This window comes from Loxodonta africana, chromosome 2, assembly GCF_030014295.1.
Source record: "Loxodonta africana isolate mLoxAfr1 chromosome 2, mLoxAfr1.hap2, whole genome shotgun sequence".
NCBI lineage: Eukaryota > Metazoa > Chordata > Mammalia > Proboscidea > Elephantidae > Loxodonta > Loxodonta africana.
Window position 1 is genome coordinate 170,265,763 of NC_087343.1, and position 19,422 is coordinate 170,285,184.

Here is a 19,422-nt window from a genome sequence, read left to right on the forward strand (position 1 = left end):
CCATCAGGCTGACTCCAAGGAGGACACCAATGACCAGGGCCACAGTTCTGACAGACTCAGTGTTGAGGGGCTGGGGCCCTCTTGTGTGAAAGCCCAAGCCTGGCCCAAGGGCCTGCTAGTGACTTCCTCTCCCCTTGGTCTGTTCCTAATTTAGAAATCAGAAGAGCCCAGGTTCCTCCACCAGACCTCTGTGCCTCAGCAACTGCCCTCCCAGCAGCTGCTGTCCAAGGATCAGGATGAGCAAGAGGAACTGGATTTCCTGTTTGATGAGGAGATGGAGCAGATGGATGGGCGGAAGAACACCTTCACCGCCTGGTCTGATGAGGACTCTGACTATGAGATTGATGACCGGGACGTCAACAAGATCCTCATTGTTACCCAGACACCACCTTACATGCGCCGGCACCCAGGGGGGGACCGCACAGGCAACCACACCTCACGTGCCAAGATGAGCGCTGAGCTGGCCAAGGTCATTAATGATGGGCTCTTCTACTATGAGCAGGACCTGTGGACTGAGAAGTTTGAACCTGAATATTCCCAGATCAAGGTGAGTCCTGGACATCTCTGTGAGTGTGGGGCCTGGGGTGCCTGTGATGTATGGAGAAGAGGAAGGCTGATTGGCCATGTGACCTTGAGGAGGTCTTTCTGATCCAGAGCCTAAGGGGAATGATAATTGATACCTTGCTGGGGCATTAAGAGAGAGAAGAAACGTATAAGTACTTTGTAAACTCCAAGAAGCTATGCATGTGTCAGGGGAGTTAACTGTCTCATGGAGCAGTTGTACTTAAGGTCCCAGCGGTTGGTGATACTTTTATGGGGAATACAGTGAGTTAGACTGCCATTTCTGTTCTTAAATATTTGGGCATGTGTCAAAGTTTAAAAGCCTTTAGTTTAAGGAGCTTGCTTTAAGCATGGAAGATAGAGAACAGATAGCTCTTTTAACAGATTGCTGCTGCCTGGAAACAGTCAAGACATGTCTGTTCGAGGTTTTCACAGAGTGGATATGTTTGGTGGTCGGTAATGTTGGGCTTATGTGATAAGTGGTGTGTTTGGTGGAGCCAGGGAGAGAGTCACACAGCCACTGTGTAAGAAGACAGTGGCAGGAATAGATTGTGGAGGTACTGGAGCATCTTGGGGAGAGTCTGCAGTCAGTTCCTGGGGAGCTGGTGTCAACCTGATCTTAGCCTTACTGCAGAGAGGGCAGGGCAGGTAGTAACCTCTTCTGGCTTAGCACACTTGTGCCAAGGTAACTGGGGTTGAGGAATGGTGACTGGGCAGCTGAAAGCGTGGGGACCAGAATTCCACGTATGTGGACGTGGGAGCTCTCCCTCCAACTTCCTGTAAGGCCTGATCTCAGAACAGGCCGAGGCAGTCATCTTACTAACACCTTTCCCCACCCGTCTTGGATCCTATGTAGCAAGAAGTTGAGAACTTCAAGAAAGTCAACATGATCAGCCGGGAGCAGTTTGACACTTTGACCCCTGAGCCTCCTGTGGATCCCAACCAGGAGGTCCCTCCTGGGCCACCCCGGTTCCAGCAAGGTGAGGGGCAGACACCTGGGACCCTGGCCTGTGTGGGAGGATCCAGAACCCTCCAACTGGGGGCCTTCCAGGAATGGATGGTGACAGGCCTGCCCCTGACCTCTCCCTGCCTTTCTAGTTCCCACGGATGCTCTGGCCAACAAGTTGTTTGGTGCTCCTGAGCCCTCCACCATCGCCCGCTCTCTACCAACCACCGTCCCAGAGTCGCCAAACTACCGTAATGCCAGGACTCCCCGGACCCCTCGCACACCGCAGCTCAAAGACTCAAGCCAGACATCACGGTTTTACCCGGTGGTGAAGGAAGGACGGACAATAGATGCCAAGGTGAGGAGCTCCTGCTGGGCTGCGAAGAGTTTTGGGCCTACTTCACTGCATTCCAGTGCTTGGCTTTTCTCTCTTACCTGTCTGAACCCAGAAAATGCCACATTTCCCTATGTGTTCTTAAGCTGGTGACCTCACCTGAAATTGAGTGACCACGTTTGCAAAATAGACTGTGTGCAGGCATGGTGGCCCCGTGTAGCCATGATAAGACTAAAGGAGTGCTGGCCAGCTGTGAGATCTTGGACAAATCACTTGATTCCCAGGCTTCATCTTTCTCATCTGTGAAATAGGCATACAGGTTCCTAGCTCATAGCTAGGAAACTTAAATGAGAAAATAGATGTGAAAATACTTTGTAAATATATATGAGGGGATCTTAGTCCTACGAGTGCTTGTTGCTCCACCTTTGTAGGAGATAGCATTAATGACAAATCCTGGACTGACTTTTGCAGATGCCTCGGAAAAGGAAGACAAGACACAGCTCGAACCCACCCTTGGAGAGTCATGTGGGCTGGGTGATGGATTCTCGCGAGCACAGGCCCCGGACTGCTTCTATCAGGTACCGTGGGCAGTAGGGAGGGAGGTGAGCTGGGGGTTGGATGGACGAGCCATGACATCGATTGTACCAAGGAGAAAGAACTTCTATGGTCTGTAAATTAGAGAATAGAAAGGGACCTTAATCTAAAATTTTTAGATCCGGAGTAGTATGGAGAGTTTAGTTCAGGGTCTGAGAAGGAGAAGGCTTCTTTCTAAAGAAGTGATACAACCAGACAGGACCAGATTTTATCTCCTCCCAGAGAGACTGTCTGTGAGTTGACTTCCAAACGTGGGTATCTGCTGCCTGCTTCAGGATAGCCTAGTAGTTGAATAAAAATTCAGATTCCTAGGCCCTACCCCAGATTTACTGACTATCTTTGGGGGCAGGGCCCAGGTCCTTTTTATTTATATTCGGTATAATGGATCCAGCATTCCCTGTTTTGAAGCAAGGTTTGGGAGCCCCTGGCCTATGTACTTTACGCCCTACAGAGGTGATAGAGACTAAAAATGGCATGGTTTTGAGAAAACTATATGTAGATAAACCAAAAAACCAAATCCATTGCTGTCGAGTTGATTCTGACTTACAGCGATCCTGTAGGACAGAGTAGAACTGCCCCATAGGGTTTCCAAGGAGTGCTGGTGGATTTGAACTGCCAACCTTTTGGTTAGCAGCCGTAGCTCTTAATTGCTCTGCCGCCAGGGATTCCACCATGTATAGATGGAGTGACCCATTAATGTGGACTGACCGTTACCTTGTTGTTGGGTGCCATTGAATTGATTTGGACTCATAGCAACCCTATAGGACAGAGTGGAAGCACCCCATAGGGTTTTCTAGACTGTAATCTTTATAGAAACCAATTGCCAGTTTTTTCTCCTGCGAAGCCACTGCGTGGGTTCCAACAGCCAACCTTTTGGTTAGCAGCTGAGTGCTTGACTGTTGAGCCGTCAAAACAAAACAAAAAACCACATGGCTCCTTAAATGTTGCCTAGGGATAAATAAATGATTAAAAGCTCAGGTTTTGGCACTGGACACATACATCTCTGCCGTTAAATAGTTCCGTGACCGTGGTCAGGCCTCCCAATCTCTGTGAGCCTCAGTGATATCCTTTGTAAACCTCCTAGGGTTGATGCAAAAAATAAATTAGACCCAATACAGTACCTGGGCCTGTTTGTTTAAGGCCCTATGAGAGGCTGGATCTTGGCTCATGAAAGAGACTAGATGAGCCCTCCCTAAACTTGTGGTTAGCTGTTGTGGGGAACCTGGTGACACTGTCTTTCATGGCCTCTGCAGCTCCAGCCCTTCGGAAGGGACACCTGCAGTTGGCAGCTATGGCTGTACCCCTCAGTCATTGCCCAAGTTCCAGCATCCTTCCCATGAACTGCTCAAGGAAAATGGCTTCACACAACACGTCTACCATAAGTATCGTAGGCGCTGCCTTAACGGTAAGAAACAGGTGGGAGGAGGACTGAGCCTCTGGGACCACCACTTTTCCCAGAGCGTGAGAGCTGGTGGAGCAGGTGACCATTTTCTCTGACCTCAGAACAGAGTGGCATGGCATCACAGCATGAAGTATAAAGTTAGACTCAGGCCGAATAGCTTTGGAAGGAGGCTAAGGAAATCTGGTACTGAGAGCATACCTATTCTTTGACCTGTTGATATTAGAAACGTCTATTAAGTGTTTTTGTAAGGTGACAAAATGCCAAGTCAGCTGTTGTCCAGTGTGGGCCACTGCTCATCACATAAGGATATGCGTGAGGCATATATTCTCTAAAATAGGAGTTGGCAAACTATGGTCTTTGGGCCAAATTTAGCAAACGTCCTGTTTTTATAAGGCAGTCAAGCTAAGAACAGTTTTTACGTTTTAAGAGGTATGTTATATGTACGTAGGTAAGAGACCATATGTAGCTAAGGAAGCTTAAACTCCTCTCTGGCACTTTACAGAAAATGTTTGCTTATACCTGACCTAAAAGATAGTGTGAGGAAAGAGCCTCTAGAGATGTTCTTGTTTTCCTTTTGTAACGAAGTGAGATAGATGCCTTTTAACTGTAGATACTCTCCCTCTTGCTTTTGTTGTTAAGGTGCTCAAAACCAATTTTAATATTTGAGTGTAATTAACTCTCTGACCCCCTTTCATTTGGCAAATGGCGGTTCATAAGTTCTTGGTTCATGTCTTAGTCATCTAGTGCTGCTAGAACAGAAATGCCACAGGTAGATGGCTTTAACAAAGAGAAATTTATTCTCTCACAGTGTAGGAGGCTAGAAGTCTGAATTCAGAATGCCAGCTCCAGAGAAAGGCTTTCTCTGTCAGCTCTGGGGGAAGGTCCTTGTCATCAATCTTCCTGGTCGAGGAGCTTCTCAGTGCAGCGACCCTACCTAAGTCCAAAGGACACGCTGTTCACCTTGCTTTTTCTTGGTGGTATGAGGCCCCCTGTCTCTGCTCACTTCTATCTTTTGTATCTCAAAAGAGATTGGCTCCAGACGCAATCCAGTCTTGTAGATTGAGTCCTGCCTCGTTAACATGACTGCTACTAATCCCATCTTATTAACATCACAGAAGTAGAATTTACAGCACGTAGGAAAATCCCATCGGATGACAAAATGGTGGACAGTCACGCAGTACTGGGAATCATGACCAAATTGATACACATATTTTAGGGGCACACAATTCAGTCCATAACAGTTCATTGCCAAACTCTTTCTTATGGTGGGTGTGTGATTTTTTAAGTAATAGCTTTATTGCAATGTAACTCATATACTATACAATTCACCCATTTAAAGTGTCTAATTAAATGGTTTTTAATATATTCACAGAGCTGTGCAGCTCATCACCACAATCAGTGTTAGACTTTTATCACACCAGAAAGAAACCCTGTGCCCCTAAGCCACCAATCTACTTTTTTTGTTTGTTTGTTTCTATGGATTTGCCTATTCTGGGCATTCATAGGATAAGATGATATGATATGTGGTCCTTTGACTGGCTTTTTCAGTTAGCACAATGTTTTCAAGGTTCATTCATGTCATAGCATGTATTAATACTTTTGTTTCTTTTTATTGTTGGATATTCCATTGCGTAGATTCGCAGCATTTAACTTACCCGTTCATCAGTTTTTGAACACTCATTGTTACAAATTTTTGGCTATTTTGAATAATGCCGAAATGAACATGTAGAAGTTTTTCTGTGAACGTATGTTTTCTTTTTGGCGGGGGTGGGGTTATGTGCTTAGGAATGGAAATGCTGGGTCATAGGGTAATTGTATGTTTAACCTTTTGAGAAACTGCCAGACTGTTTTCCAAAGCAGCTGCACTATAACATTCCCATCAGCAGTATGTTTAAGAGTTTCAGTTTTCCACATCCTTGCGAACACTTGTTACTGTCTTTTTTATCAGCCACCCTAGTGGGTGTGAATTAGTGTCATTGTGGTTTTGAGTTGGATTTTTCTAATGGCTAGTGATGATGAGCATCTTTTCATGTGCTTATTAGCCATTTGTATATCTCCTTTGGAGAACTGTTTATTCAGATCTTTGGCCATTTTTTATCTAGGTTATTTTTTTATTATTGAGTTATATGGATTCTTTATTCTAGATATGGGTCCTTATCAGATACATGATTTGTAAGTATTTCTCCCGATTCTGTGGGTTATCTTTTCACTTTCTTGATGGTGTCCTTTAAAGCACAAAAGTTTGTATTTTTAATGATATCCAGTATGTCTATGTTTTTCTTTTGTTGCTTATGCTTTTTTGGTATTGTGTGTTATATTTTTAATACTGGTATCTTATACTTGTTAATATTGTAGGACTCCTGAAATAGTTGTTGGTAATAATAAACAGAATGTAATTTGTTGAACTATATAAATTATTCACACACTGGCATGTTCTGACTTCACATGAGAGCAGTCCCAGTTGAGGCGGAGAGTTAGGCCGGGATGACCTGTTTCAGAAGCTCATACCACATGCTTCTGGTGAGGCCCAGGCCCTATGCCTAGCATCAGGGCCTGACATAGAGTAGTTGTTTGTTCGTTGCCATTGAATTGATTCCGGCTCATGGCACCCCAGTGTGTGCAGACTAGAACTGCTCCATAGGGATTTCAAGGCTGTGACCTTTCAGAAGCAGATCACCAGGCCTGTTTTCCAGGATACGTTTGGGTGGGTTTGAACTGCCAACCTTTTGGCTAATGGTTGAGTGCTTACCCACTTGCGTGACCCAGAGTAACCAAAAAAAAAAAAACCATTGCTGTTGAGTCGATTTCGAGTCATAGCAACCCTATAGGACAGAGTAGAACTGCCCTGTAGAGTTTCAAAGGAGCACCTGGTGGAGTCAAACTGCCAACCTTTTGGTTAGCAGCCATAGCACTTAACCACTACGCTACTGGAGTTCCTGACACAGAATAGTGTTCTGTAAATTACTGCTGAATGACTGAAGGGGTAGGTGATGAGCCAAGGATATAGAGGTGTAAGAAAAGGGAACAAAGCCTTAGGCCCCAGGATTCTCATCCCCGCTGCAGCACCCTCCGCCACCCCCCAAAGCAAAGCCAGCCTGGCTCTGAGACATGTGGTGTCTTTCTTCCTTTCTACCCTGTCAGAGCGGAAACGCTTGGGCATTGGCCAGTCTCAGGAGATGAACACTCTTTTCCGGTTCTGGTCCTTCTTCCTCCGAGATCACTTCAACAAAAAGATGTACGAGGAGTTCAAGCAGCTGGCTCTGGAGGATGCCAGAGAAGGCTACAGGTGAGCAGGTTGGAGTGGGAGGCTGACTGGTGCTGGTGGGCCTGTGTGCAGACTGTAGTTGGAAATCCCTTGTGTGTGTATCCACTTGATTAAAATTTTATTATTTTTGAATGAGTAATACATCACATGGTGCAAAATTCAGAGTTTAAAAGGTTATATAATGAAAGATCTCCTCATCCCTTTCCCCTGCCATCTAGTTTCTTTCCCGAAAGGCAACCAGTATTGTTAGAATCTTATGGGTCCTTTCTAAAAATACTTCAAGCAAATACAAATCTATGTGGTCTCCCATACCCTACTGCTTTTTTCTACACAAGAGATAGCCTACATTACATTCTCTTTTTGCACCTTGCTCTTTTTTTCCTTAATTCTGTATTTTGGAGATTATTCCCTATTTGTACATAAGTAACTTCCTTGTTCTTTCGTTGCGGTAAAATATACATAAAACTTACCATTTTAACCATTTTTGAGTATACAGTTCAGAGGTGTTAAGTTTATTTACAGTTTTTATAAGCATCACTACTGTTCTCGGATTTTCTTTATCATCCCCAACAGAAACACTATACCATTAAACAATAACTCCCCTTATCCCAGTCCCCAGTAACCTCTGTTCTACTTTCTGTCACTGTGAATTTGCCTGTTCTAAACACTTCAGATAAGTAGAATCATATAATATTTGACCTTTTGCATCTGCAGTATTTCACTCGGCATGTTGTTCTGAAGGTTCATCTATGTCATAGCATGTAACAACCTTATCCCTTTATATGGTTGAATAGTACACTGTATACACTGTATACACTGTATGTGTGTACCACATTTTGTTTATCAGTTCATCCATGGGTGAACATTTGGATTGTTTCCACCTTTTGGCTATTGTGAGTAATGCTGCTGTGAACGTTAGTGTGCATGTGTCTGTTTGAGTTCTTGCTTTCAGTTCTTTTGGGAATATACCTAGGAGTGGAATTGATCTGTCATAAAGTAATTCTGCAGTTTTTGAGAAACTGCCAAACTCTATTTCACAGCAGCTGCACCATTTTACATTCCCACAAGCAATACACAAGGGTTCTAATTTCTCTGCATCCTTGTCACTGCTTGTTTTCTTTTCTTTTTTTTTTTTGATAGCCATCTAGTAGGTGTGAAGTGGTATCTCATTATGGTTTTGATTTGCATTTCCCTAATGACTAATGATGTTGAACATCTTTTCATGTGCTTATTGGCCTTTTTATGTTTTCTTTGGAGAAATGTCTGTTCAAATCCTTTGCCCTTTTTTTAATTGGGTTTGTTTGTTTTGTTCCTTGGTCTTTTTTATATCCTGCGTGGTATTACACTGTATGGATAATTTACTTAACCAATCTCCTATTAATAGATACTTAGAACTAGACAATAGATAAGTTGTAATTTTGGTGAAGGGTAAGACAGTACACAGTACTGGGGAAGTCAGCACAACTTGACCAAGGTAAGGTCATGGAAGCTTCACAGACACATCCAGACTCCCTGAGGGACTGAATTACTGGGCCAGGGATCATGGTCTCTGGGAATATCTAGCTCAATAAAGAAAAGGTTCTACATTCTACTTTGGTGAGTATCATCTGGGGTCTTAAAAGATTGTGAGCAGCCATCTGATATACTCCACTGGTCCCACCCCATCTGGAGCAAGGGAAAATGAAAAAACCAAAGACACATGGGAAAGATTAGTCCAAAGGACTAATGGACCGCAACTATCACAGCCTCCGCCAAACTGAGTCCAGCACCAGGATCACAATAGAGGGTCCTAGACAGAGCTGGAGAAAAACATAGAGGAAAATTCTAACTCTCAAAAAAGGACCATACTCACTAGTCTGAGAGAGACTGGAGGAACCGTAAGAGTATGGCCCCCAAACACCCTTTTAACTCAGTACTGAAATCACTCCAGAAGCTCACTCCTTCAGCCAAAGAGTAGACAGGCCTGTAAAAGAAAACGGAACTAAATGGGCATCCCAGCCTCGGGGCGAGGACGAGAAGGCAGGAGGGGACAGAAAAGCCGGTAACGGGGAACCCGAGGTCAAGAAGGGGAGAGTGTTGACACGTCGTGGGGTTGGCCACCAATATCACAAAACAGTATGTGTATTAATTGTTTAATGAGAAACTAATTTGCTCTGTACACCTTCATCTAAGGCACAATTAAAAAAAAAAAAAGGTTGGTTCCAATATGTTGCTATTGAAAAAGTTTATGACTCCTGCTGCTTTTTCTCCCCTGATTTTCACAGTAAAATGTACTCTAAGTTATTTGAAAAGCACAGAAACATTTAAAGAAGCTGGGGTGGGGGTGAGATATCCCTCAGTCCAGAGACTGCCATTGTTAACATTCTGCATCAGGCTTCTTGCCAGTCTTTTCGTTACAAGACCAACTGAACATCCACCGCCCCAAGATAACCAGTGTCAGTATATTTAAGTGTGTTCCTTCCAGCCTGTGTGCATATGCACATGGAGAGGTTACATACATGATTTCAGAATGGAAGGAGCTCTAGTGGCGCAGTGGTTAAGCACTTGGCTACTAACTGAAAGGTTGGCAGTTTGAACACACTAACCACTCCGCAGGAGAAAGTTGGGGCAGTCTGCTTCTGTAAAGATGACAGTCTTGGAGATTTTTATGGGGCAGTTCTACTCTGTCCTATAGGGTTGCTATGAGTCAAAATTGACCAAATGGCAACGGGTTTGGTTTGGGTTTTTAAAAATGGGATCGTTCTACATATAACACTGTGTTTTGGTGCATGTCTTTTCCGCCTGATAAGATAAGCATCTTTTAGGATCCATAAGTATACATTTACATTATAATTGTTCATTGCTGATATCATCCCATTATATGGATTTACCATGATTTTTCTTAACTTCTTCCGTAAGTCATTTAGATTTTGTTGAGTAATGCTGCCATAGGCATCTCTGTACATTTATAAAATCTAAATCTCGATTTTTTTTTTATCATTTCCAGGACTTAACATACAGTCCTCGAAGCCAAATTTCTGAGTCTGATAAATGAATAAACCTACGAATTGGCATGACTTGGCAGAGAATTTATTTCCAGGATTGGCAAAATTTTCTAAAGGGCAGATAGTAAATATTTTAGGTTTTGTGAGCCATAAGATCTCTGTTGCCACTACTCCACTTTTGTAGCAGAAAGCAGTTAGAGACAATATGTATAAACAAGTGGGAGTAAATAAATGGGTGTGGGTGGCGGGCTGGAGCTTGATGGGCCAGCTTTTTGACCTCTGGCAAGCTATTTAATGTTGGACCGACTTAGACCAGCATTAAGTGTTAGCCCTTCTTAAAGAATATTTGCCCCTTTGGAAGGCTTTAGTACACTTTCCAGGAATAGCTCATTGTGTGTAAAGTGTTTCCTAGTTCGTCTCTTATGCAAAGACACATTTAATTCCCCATTTCATAGATGAAGAAGCTGCATCCTGATTTTGCTGACTTGTGTTCTCCTACAGATATGGTTTGGAGTGCCTTTTTCGATACTACAGTTATGGCCTGGAAAAGAAGTTCCGGTTAGACATATTCAAGGATTTTCAGGAGGAAACCGTAAAGGACTACGAAGCTGGTGAGAGCCAGAGTTGGATCTCTGTGAGCTGTGGTCATCTAGATCACTTTCCGCCCTCACTGCCTGGTTTGACCGGGATCTGTCTGTCACATCACTCCTCCCTCTCTTCTGAGCCTCACTTTCCTCTTCTCATCAGCTCAGCTCCTCTTCACCTCTTTCTCTACAGGCCAACTCTATGGGCTAGAGAAGTTCTGGGCCTTCTTGAAATATTCCAAAGCCAAAAATTTGGACATTGACCCCAAATTGCAAGAATACCTCGGGAAATTCCGACGTCTTGAAGACTTCCGAGTAGATGTAAGTGAAAATCCTTCTCACCCTAGTTGTCCTGAAAAAGAAAACTGGAGCAGAAATCAGGATACCTGGGTCTGGTCCCAGCTCTGCCACAAACCCGGGAACACTTTGCCCATTTGGGCCTTCTTTTTTTTTTTTTTTCTGTAAAATAGAGAGTGAGAATGGACAGTGAGGACTAACTGGCAGGGTTTGTATACTTGTTCTTCCCAACCCTTCTTTCTCATGTGGCTAAACCATCATAATGTTCTTTTCCTCTTATCTCAAAATCCTCCTTGCTGCTCTACCCCATTTAGCCACCACTAGTTGATTAGGATGGACACCCAAAATAAAATGTATTTGCTCTTCCTGGGGGAGAGAGGCCAACCGCAGAGGTTTATGAATTAATGTCCAATTGTCTTCCATTCTTGGAACAATGTCTCAACGATGACATCTAGTGGTGGATCTTGGTTATTGCTTTTGGGTAAATCTAGGGAAGTGGTGGTTGGAGTTATTTGTTCAATTCATTTAGCAGATACTGATGGGACATTTCTGTCCTTGGTGCTTCAGGGGCCCCGGAGATGAGTGAAGGACTCTTATTCCTTGAAGGAGTTTATGATGTAGTAGGAAATGCCAGTCATTATTCTCTTCTAATGTTTTAGCAGTAAAGCAAGAAATAAGTCCTACACATTTATTTTTAAAAGCTGCCATTTATTGAAATGTTTACGATGTGCCAGCCTCTGTACTAGGCACTTTATATAGGCGTCATTTAACTCTTATAATATGAAGTCGGCAGGGCTCATTAGTATCATCATTGCACCGATGGGTAAACGGAGGCCTGTGACCACCTAACAAGATAGTGACAGGGCCGATCAGGCCGCCCAATACGAAGCTGAGTCTGTTTTTTCCATCCTGAGTACTTCCAGCCTGTGGGGTTGGGGGAAGACACATGTGGAGAACCCCTGTTAGGCCAGCCTGTTAGGGTGGAGCAGGAAGTGCTCAGCTTGGTTTTTTGAGTCTTAGTTCATGGTGCTCTTTAGGGCCTTGAGAGGAATGGGGCACTTCCTAGGAGCCTCTGGGCCTTCTGAGGCATCTTAGCATATTGTATTCCACGTTTAACATCTTTTTAGCCAATCCAGAACCCTCGTGATGCAGTGGTTAAGAGTTCGGCTGCAAACCAAAAGTCAGCAGTTCAAATCCACCAGCCACTCTTTGGAAACCCTATGGGGCAGTTCTGCTCTGTCTTATAGGGTCACTATGAGTCGGAACCAACTCGATGGCATCGGGTTTGGCTTTTTGTTTTTGAACCAACCTAGCCCTTCTCAGAAGGGGAGCAGAAACGTGTTTGGATGAAAGCTTGGGCTTCAGAGGTGGATGAATTTGGTCCAAGTTTTATCTCCATTTCTTACCAGGTGTGGGACCCTGGACAAATTACTTTTTCTGTGCTTTATTCATTCATAAGGTGGAATGATCATGTCTACATCAAAGGATGGTGTGGACCCTGTGAGATAATGTACATAAAATAGCACAATGCTTTGCGTGGAGAAGTGCTTCATAAGTGTAACTGGTAACTAGTTTTTAAAGTTAAACCTATTCATTGTCTACATTGGAAGTAGGAAGTAGATGGTCTCTAGGTGGTCATCCCTGGCACACAGTGGGTATAGGTAGTGTACTCACTAATCACCTGACACCCTTCTCTGTTGCAGCCCCCTATGGGTGAGGAGGGCAACCACAAGCGACACCCAATGGCAGCAGGAGGTGGCAGCGGTGAGGGCAGAAAGAGGTGCCCTTCCCAGTCTTCCATCAGGCCCGCCACCATGATCAACCAACCCCCTACGACCCCTACCGGCCAGCCCATCCGAGAAGATGCCAAATGGACAAGCCAGCACTCAGACACACAGACTTTGGGAAAGTGAACGGCCCTTTAGCCCTGGGGTTGGGGAGGAAGGGGGTGGGTTGGGCGAAAGGCCATGGGGGTGTCTGGTCCCAGGAGAGGGGGCTTAAAGGGATAGGCCTGGAGTTATTGGGACAGGCTCTTGTGCTGAGTAGTGGTGTGAATACCATTTGGGCTATCAGAGGTACCTCTCTGGGCAGGAGCCTCCACATACTCCCTCCCCCTCCCCCCTCCCATGACTCTTCATACCCTAGCTTCTTCTAAGGGGGGGTGGGAGAGGGGGGAGATTTTTTTTTTTATATATATATATATATATATCAAGTTTTAAATTATTGATAGTTCGTCTGGATTACCAAAATCACTCTGTAGCCTACCTGTGGCTGGTAGGCCACACCCCTGTTCCCCACCCGCAGCCTCTTCCTGCTCCCCCTCAAGTCAACTATGCAGCCCACAAGAAGGCACTGCGGGCCCCGTTGTCCAGCAATGTCCCATGGAAGCTTCTGGCAGCACCCCTGGGCCCCAGGAGCACTAGCCCCTTGGTCATCTAGGGCTTGCCATCACCGTGTTTTCTGCCTGCTGTCCCCACCATACCCTTCTGCCAGCGTCTGGGAGAAGGAAACCAAAGGATCTAAAAGTGGGGTTTGGAGGAAGGTTTCAGCCTCTCCCCACTCCCCTCTTCCCCACGCCCTTACTTCCCAGCCCAGAGAGACGCTGCTCATACCAGAAAAGACTATTGAAAGATGATTTATTTTATTTTTCTCTGACCTTTCCATCCTTGGAAAAATAGAAAAAAGGAAAGAAAAAAAAAAAAAGACAAAATCGACCATAAAAGACCAAAAAAAAAAAAATTTTTTTTTTCCAGAAACCCCCCACCTAATCCACTGAAAAGTGATGTCTTTCCTCTACCCTTGGATTTTTTTTCTTTTTGTTCTTGGAAATAATATTTTTTTAAAAGTTGCCTTATTGTGGAGCGGGAATCTGAAATACCCAAATGCCTGTTTTCCTCGATGGAGTCAACCTGAAGAGCTCCCACCTTCTCTGGATGTGCCTGGGCTTGGATTGGCTAGAATCTTTCTCTGGACTGAGTTGCATGTACCATGCCTCCTGGCTGGAGGCAAGAGAGTTGGGGGCAGCTCCCGTCAGAGCTGTGCCCACAATATCCGTGCTGTTGCATCGTTTGAAGCTGATGTCCTGTGTCTGTACACTGCTGCCTCTGTTGTGTCCTCGCTCTGCTTGCTGTTGTCTCACGCCAGGCCCCATCTTGCTGTGACATCTTTCATCCTACCCTTGGAACCCCAAAGCCAAGTTTGCTTCAGACTGTTGGAGACTCAGAGTTGGCCTGGATCTGGAACACTCTTGTCCTCAGCTTGAATGTCTCCTCCGCCCCAGAGGGGAAAATGGAACACCTGACAGCTGAGGCTTGGCATCGTTTCTTATATTGGCCTGGAAGATCTCTAAGACCTCAAGGAGACTTTGTCCCTCATAAAAGGTGGAGAAAGACGTGACTTCTCTTCCCTCAGGTCTGGTGGGGTCTCCCCATCTTGCATCCCCCCCATGTGAGCTATCTCTGCCCACCCTCCGGTTGCCCCTGCCTGGGAACAAGGGATGAGGAGGAGTTGGGGGCTGGGGGGAACCCTGCCAGTGGCTGAAGCCCCATGGCAGGAAGGTATATGTGGACATAGAGTATACCTGACTTCTCTTCTCCAGCCACTAACTGCTTAGGTTGTGAATGACAGTGGAATGGCTGGAGTCTACTGTCCTCAGAAGCTAGGGAGGGTGACGAAGGACTGACCAACACAGACTTTGGGATGTGTGTTGGGTAAGGGCATGACTGCCTGTTCACCCCCAGTGGGAACTGGGCAACAGGAGAGGAGTTTATGGTCTTGTTGCTAAATTGCTAGAACTTCCTTGGCCCTCTTTCTCCATTGGTTCCTGGTGGGCTGAAAGGTCGGGGGTAGGAGACAGTATCCCATGCTTGCCCTCTGTCTTGGGCACTTCATTCCTTTTAGCCTGCACCCGCCTTTCCAGTGGTTGGTATGTGGGAAGCCCATTTTTGTCTCTGATGCAATCCTCTCAAAAGCCAAGGATGTTAGGTGAGTGTCTGGTCTCTGCTAGGACAGTGGGATCTAAGGCCTTTCCCTATCCAGTCTGGCACCTGCCCCACATTGTACCAAACACCGGACTCTTGGACCCCCTCCCCCCTTTCATTTCCTCTTTCTTTCCTTTGGATCACTCAGCCCTGTACTGTATCCAGCACCACGGAAACCTCAGTGCTTGTCCTCTGCTGGGTTTGGGAGCATAAGGAAACATTGAGGGTGGAAAACGTCTGCTGTTATCTAGAGTTGATCCCCAGGCCTGGGGGCTGCCATCCTCTTCCTGATCCTCCCCACAGACATCCCAGAAAGAGGAAGCCCCTTTGGGGTGGTGAGGTGAGGATTTCATCTCAACATAGGCTGAGGATTGGAGGGGAGGGCTTTTTTCTTTTTTTTGTAACATGTTAGGAGTTAATGTTGCAAAGAGTAGTTTACATCTTCACTTTCTGAAGACACTTGAATTTAGGACCGATGTATCTGTGACAAGCATTTCAGGAGTGGCAGGGCCATCAGGACTAGCCACTTCACATCTACCATCCTCCCTTGGGGATCCAAGACCAGAAACACAAAGCAACACCTTGCCCCAAATTCCTTTGTTCATTGTCCACCCTTCCAAGGTTGGTCCATGCCAACATGACCTGTGGGCATCAGACACCAGAAGGTCTGTATGTGTCATCCCTGGTGAGGGGCGGGTTTCTGTTTCACCCTTCCCTGAAACTGGGAGCAAATGCACTACCAGTACAGAAGGGCCACCAGCCCTGCCCCAGCCTGGACCCCTGGGGCTCAGATAGTGGTGCTGAGCCCCGATATCACAGTTGTTTTGTTTTTGTTTTGTTCCGTTGTAGCTCTTTTTTTCCCCCTTTCCTTGATTTTATGACAGAAAGAAATTAAGCCACTTAGAAGGCCCTGGAAGTGGGGAAGAGGGGCAAGGAAAATGTCTTAGGGAGGGCAGTGGGGAGGCTTGCCAAAAGGCTGGGTAGAGTGGTGTGGATCATCTGGCCCCCTCCTGAATGGGACCCAGAGTGCCTTCTGTGTACTGGGGTCCCTAGCTTTGCCCCATCCCCACCCTCTCCTTCGGCCATGTTGATGGCAGAGGCAGAGAAGATAAGAACTTAGAGCCCGTTTCTCACTGGAGAGGAAAACTTGTCATCTGGCTTTGCAGAGAAGGTTCCACCTTATGCTCATAGTACATTATCTTTACCCTGTGCTAGGATATCACATTTAAAAGGACAAAAAAAGAAAAAACATGTAAAATACTTGAATGAGCTTGTATTATAACATTAATATTATTGAGAGTATCTGCTTTCCAGGCTGAAGTGATTCATTCATTATTCTAGTCCTGCTTTAGTCCTTTGTAATTTGTGGTAATTATGCTTTTCTTTTTAATACAAAAAAAAATGTATAAAAATAAAAACTTGAAAAGGCAAAATATTGGCTTGGCTCCCATCGGGGTTACAGCTGCTGGGTGTGAGGATGGAGCCCAGGAAGGGTTTCTCCAGACCCAGAGGACTGGCAGTGCTGGCGAGAAGAGTGCCCCAGATGGAAAAGGAAACACTGGCAGAAACTCTGCCATTGTGCTTTTTGGGAGTCTGCCTAAGGCCAGGGGCTCCTTACAGAGCTTTTAAGGCTGCTAGTGCGTCCAGGTGACTTCCTTAGTGGTCATTAGAGCTTCTCCCAGGCTTAAATTCCCATCCACATTGTGTCTTGTGAAAAATGGGGAGCTATAACTCCACAAAAGGGACAGACACAGCACCCTAAAGATGGAATTTCAGGGCTTCAGCCTACTTGCCTGCTCTCAAGTTTTCTGGCTTTGTATTAGCCTGGAAGAGAAAGGGTGCTTTTAGCTTCTCACTGAGGGTTGGTACAGCCCCAGCCCCTCACTGAACAGATTTTCCTGCAGGGCGTGACTAACAATTCAAACTCTCATGGTCCTAGGGAACCCAGGTCAGCACTGGGCCCTGAGACAAGCTGGAGCAGGGTGGGACAATGAGCCCCCACCCAGTGATGGTCCCTAGGGCTGTTGGTGGCTTCCTCCCATCCAGGAGGCCAGGTGCTGGCAGTAGGAACACATTCTGAATGTTCCCATCCAGGTTTATTTGCTAGCCTGGATGTGTAATTACAGAATTTAAAATGAGGCATGGCCTTATTCATTCATCTGACAACTGTTTGTCTCCTATGGCCAGCACCAGAACATTACATTAGAAATGACTTTCCAGAGAATTCCTTTCTACTGTCCAGGTGCGCAGGTACTTTAACACACCAGTGGCATCCACAGGCCAAAGGAAATAGTGCCCAGGTCTCCTGTAGACTGACTAAATCGATTGGTACTCTGGAAGCAGAAGACCAGTAAATTCACCTTCACTTCCACACACACAGAGGCCACTGATTAAACTGCACTGGTGTAATGCGAATAGCATATATTCTTGAGCATTGGAATGAGTCAGTGGAGAGAAAGAAACCACAATATCCGCTGGAGTTAAAAGGAGACTAGTTTATTTTACGTGGTTCCTCTTTTCACATTCACATTTTCTGCTGGAAATTTCAGAGTCTCAGCCTTTTCCTCTTGATTCTCTGTTTACCCACCTCAGGGCTATTCCTGCTTGATGCAGAAGATAGGGTCAGGTCCCTCTGCCCCTGTCAAGGTGTCCTCCACAGTACCTCAACATGTAAAGACCTTAAGGGAAAAAAAAAATTTTTTTCCCTTCCTCCTTATCTACTCTTTCCTCATACCCTGCCCTTCTTAAATACACCAAAGAATGACTTTCTTTTCCGAGTGTTTGTCAGCACAAGTAATACATGCAGGCCTGTAGTTGTGAGAAGGAAGAGCTCAGGCACCAGCTGTCCTGGGGAGGGAGCCTGGGTCCACCCGGGCCAGAGGTGTGCTGGCAGAGCTTTGGAAGGCCCAGGGGAGACGCTGCCTGGTAAGCGCCTTGTTGGCCTACTGGGCAGGTCCTCCAGGGTCCTAGGTCCCTTAGGAGCAAGTCCTTTCTGGCAGTTCTGCCTGGAGACTTAGTCTTATCAGAGTTGAAATACTTTATAAAAATGGTAGGTGGTTTTCTTGGCAGAAAGGAATGAAAAGTTATTACGTAGTAGTATATATAAAAATTCAGTTGATGACGTTGGTGCTCTTTCAGATCAAATTGCTCTTGGGAGCCACAGGGTTCCTGGTAGCGTCAGTGGCTTCTGAAACAGAGGCCAGGGTGGGGACTGCTTCAGTTCAGCCCCACTAGCTCTGGTGGTTTCATATAATGAGGTTCCAGGTAAGATTGCATTTGAAAAAGGTACCACTGCAAAAATCAACATATGCAGTTGAGACAACTGGTTAACCACTTGGGGTGGGGGGCAGTAGTAGAAGTGAGGACTTGCCTTCTGGGCTCCAAACGGGAGGAGAGCGCTAACCTCTGTGGCCCTGCTCCAGAGAGGCCAAAAGGGCGCCCGGGTTGGGTGTCCCTGAAGGCCAGCCACTCTGTTTTGTATATAAAAGGCCTCCAGCTTAGCAGGGCCCTCAGTGCTTAGTCTTTTTATTTTCCCACATAAAGCTGAAGTTGAGGTTTGGTCTGCATCTTTTTGGTATTTGTTTTAATCCAGGGAAGAGCTCTCGCGATTGGTATTTTTCTTTTCAGAGATGGAAGAAGGTGGTGGTGAGCAGAGTTGAGTTGGGGCCTTCATCACTGTGTGTGTGTTTGGGGGTGGTGGGGACTGGAATGTTAAGAACTGGAACTCCCCATAACCATTTGCCAGGGTGCCCTGGCCAGGAGTAGGGAGTGAGAATACTTTTTGGTACGAGAAGTGGCAAAGCATTATCCCGTTTTCCCCCATCCCTTGCCACTGGAAGGAGCTCTCCCTGGAGCCACTAGCCTTTGGTCTCCCAATCACCATTGTCATTCTGTCTCTAGGCCACAAGGAGCCATCTGGGGTGGAACCTCTCTCCTACAGCAGCAGGCCACGGGGGCATGCCAGGAGCCCTCAAGGTGGCTTCCTCCCTCTAGCTGGCCTCCAACCTAGGGAGCTATTTTTCCTTCTTGAGTCAATTCTTGGTCCGTTAAAGGAATATCAGGGGCAGTAGTTTGAGGGAGCCCTGGCCCCATCCTTGGCCCTGCTTTTCCAGGAAGCTGGCACTCCCCCTGCCCTGTAAATCCTCGTGATGCCGTTAGAGTGCATGGCTATAGGAAGTAAGTTGTCAGGTGCAATCATTAGGACTCAGGCCACCTTGGCAGCCCACTGCTAAGGGGACAGGAAGGATGGCACTCGGGCCCTCCCTCACTCCATTTTCTTCGGTGAGTCGGGGATGCTCTCAGAGAGCGGGGTGAAGCCCAGCAGGAGGATGTGTCTCTCATATGCCTTGGTCTGCTTAAACACGGTGTCAGTCCCATGGAGGTGGTCCAGCACCCCCAGCACCCCATAGCACTGGGTGAACCTGGCAGAGAGAGGAAGGTGCTGCAGTCATGGTGCCGGAAGTCCTCATGCTGAC

General features: G+C 46.1%; 2 protein-coding genes across 5 annotated transcripts in view; one reads left to right on the forward strand and one right to left on the reverse strand.

The window, feature by feature from the left end:
* The window catches only part of LARP1 (La ribonucleoprotein 1, translational regulator), a 63,345-nt gene extending 49,668 nt beyond the window's left edge, over positions 1–13,677 (forward strand). For all 3 annotated transcript variants that reach the window (XM_064278645.1, XM_064278648.1, XM_064278651.1), the window contains 9 exons: positions 155–547; positions 1,418–1,541; positions 1,660–1,865; positions 2,313–2,419; positions 3,689–3,840; positions 6,979–7,123; positions 10,588–10,697; positions 10,864–10,991; positions 12,671–13,677. In XM_064278645.1, coding sequence (XP_064134715.1) covers positions 155–547; positions 1,418–1,541; positions 1,660–1,865; positions 2,313–2,419; positions 3,689–3,840; positions 6,979–7,123; positions 10,588–10,697; positions 10,864–10,991; positions 12,671–12,880 — 1,575 coding nt within the window. In that variant the 3' untranslated portion in view covers positions 12,881–13,677. The remainder of the gene's footprint in view (positions 1–154; positions 548–1,417; positions 1,542–1,659; positions 1,866–2,312; positions 2,420–3,688; positions 3,841–6,978; positions 7,124–10,587; positions 10,698–10,863; positions 10,992–12,670) is intronic.
* Positions 13,678–13,720: 43 nt separating this feature from the next.
* FAXDC2 (fatty acid hydroxylase domain containing 2) overlaps positions 13,721–19,422 on the reverse strand; it is a 41,136-nt gene continuing 35,434 nt past the window's right edge. The window contains exon 9 of one of the 2 annotated variants that reach the window (XM_064278656.1): positions 13,721–17,625. In XM_064278656.1, coding sequence (XP_064134726.1) covers positions 17,589–17,625 — 37 coding nt within the window. In that variant the 3' untranslated portion in view covers positions 13,721–17,588. Of the gene's footprint in view, positions 19,369–19,422 lie in introns of both variants that reach the window. The other variant, XM_003404622.4, reaches the window with a different exon arrangement.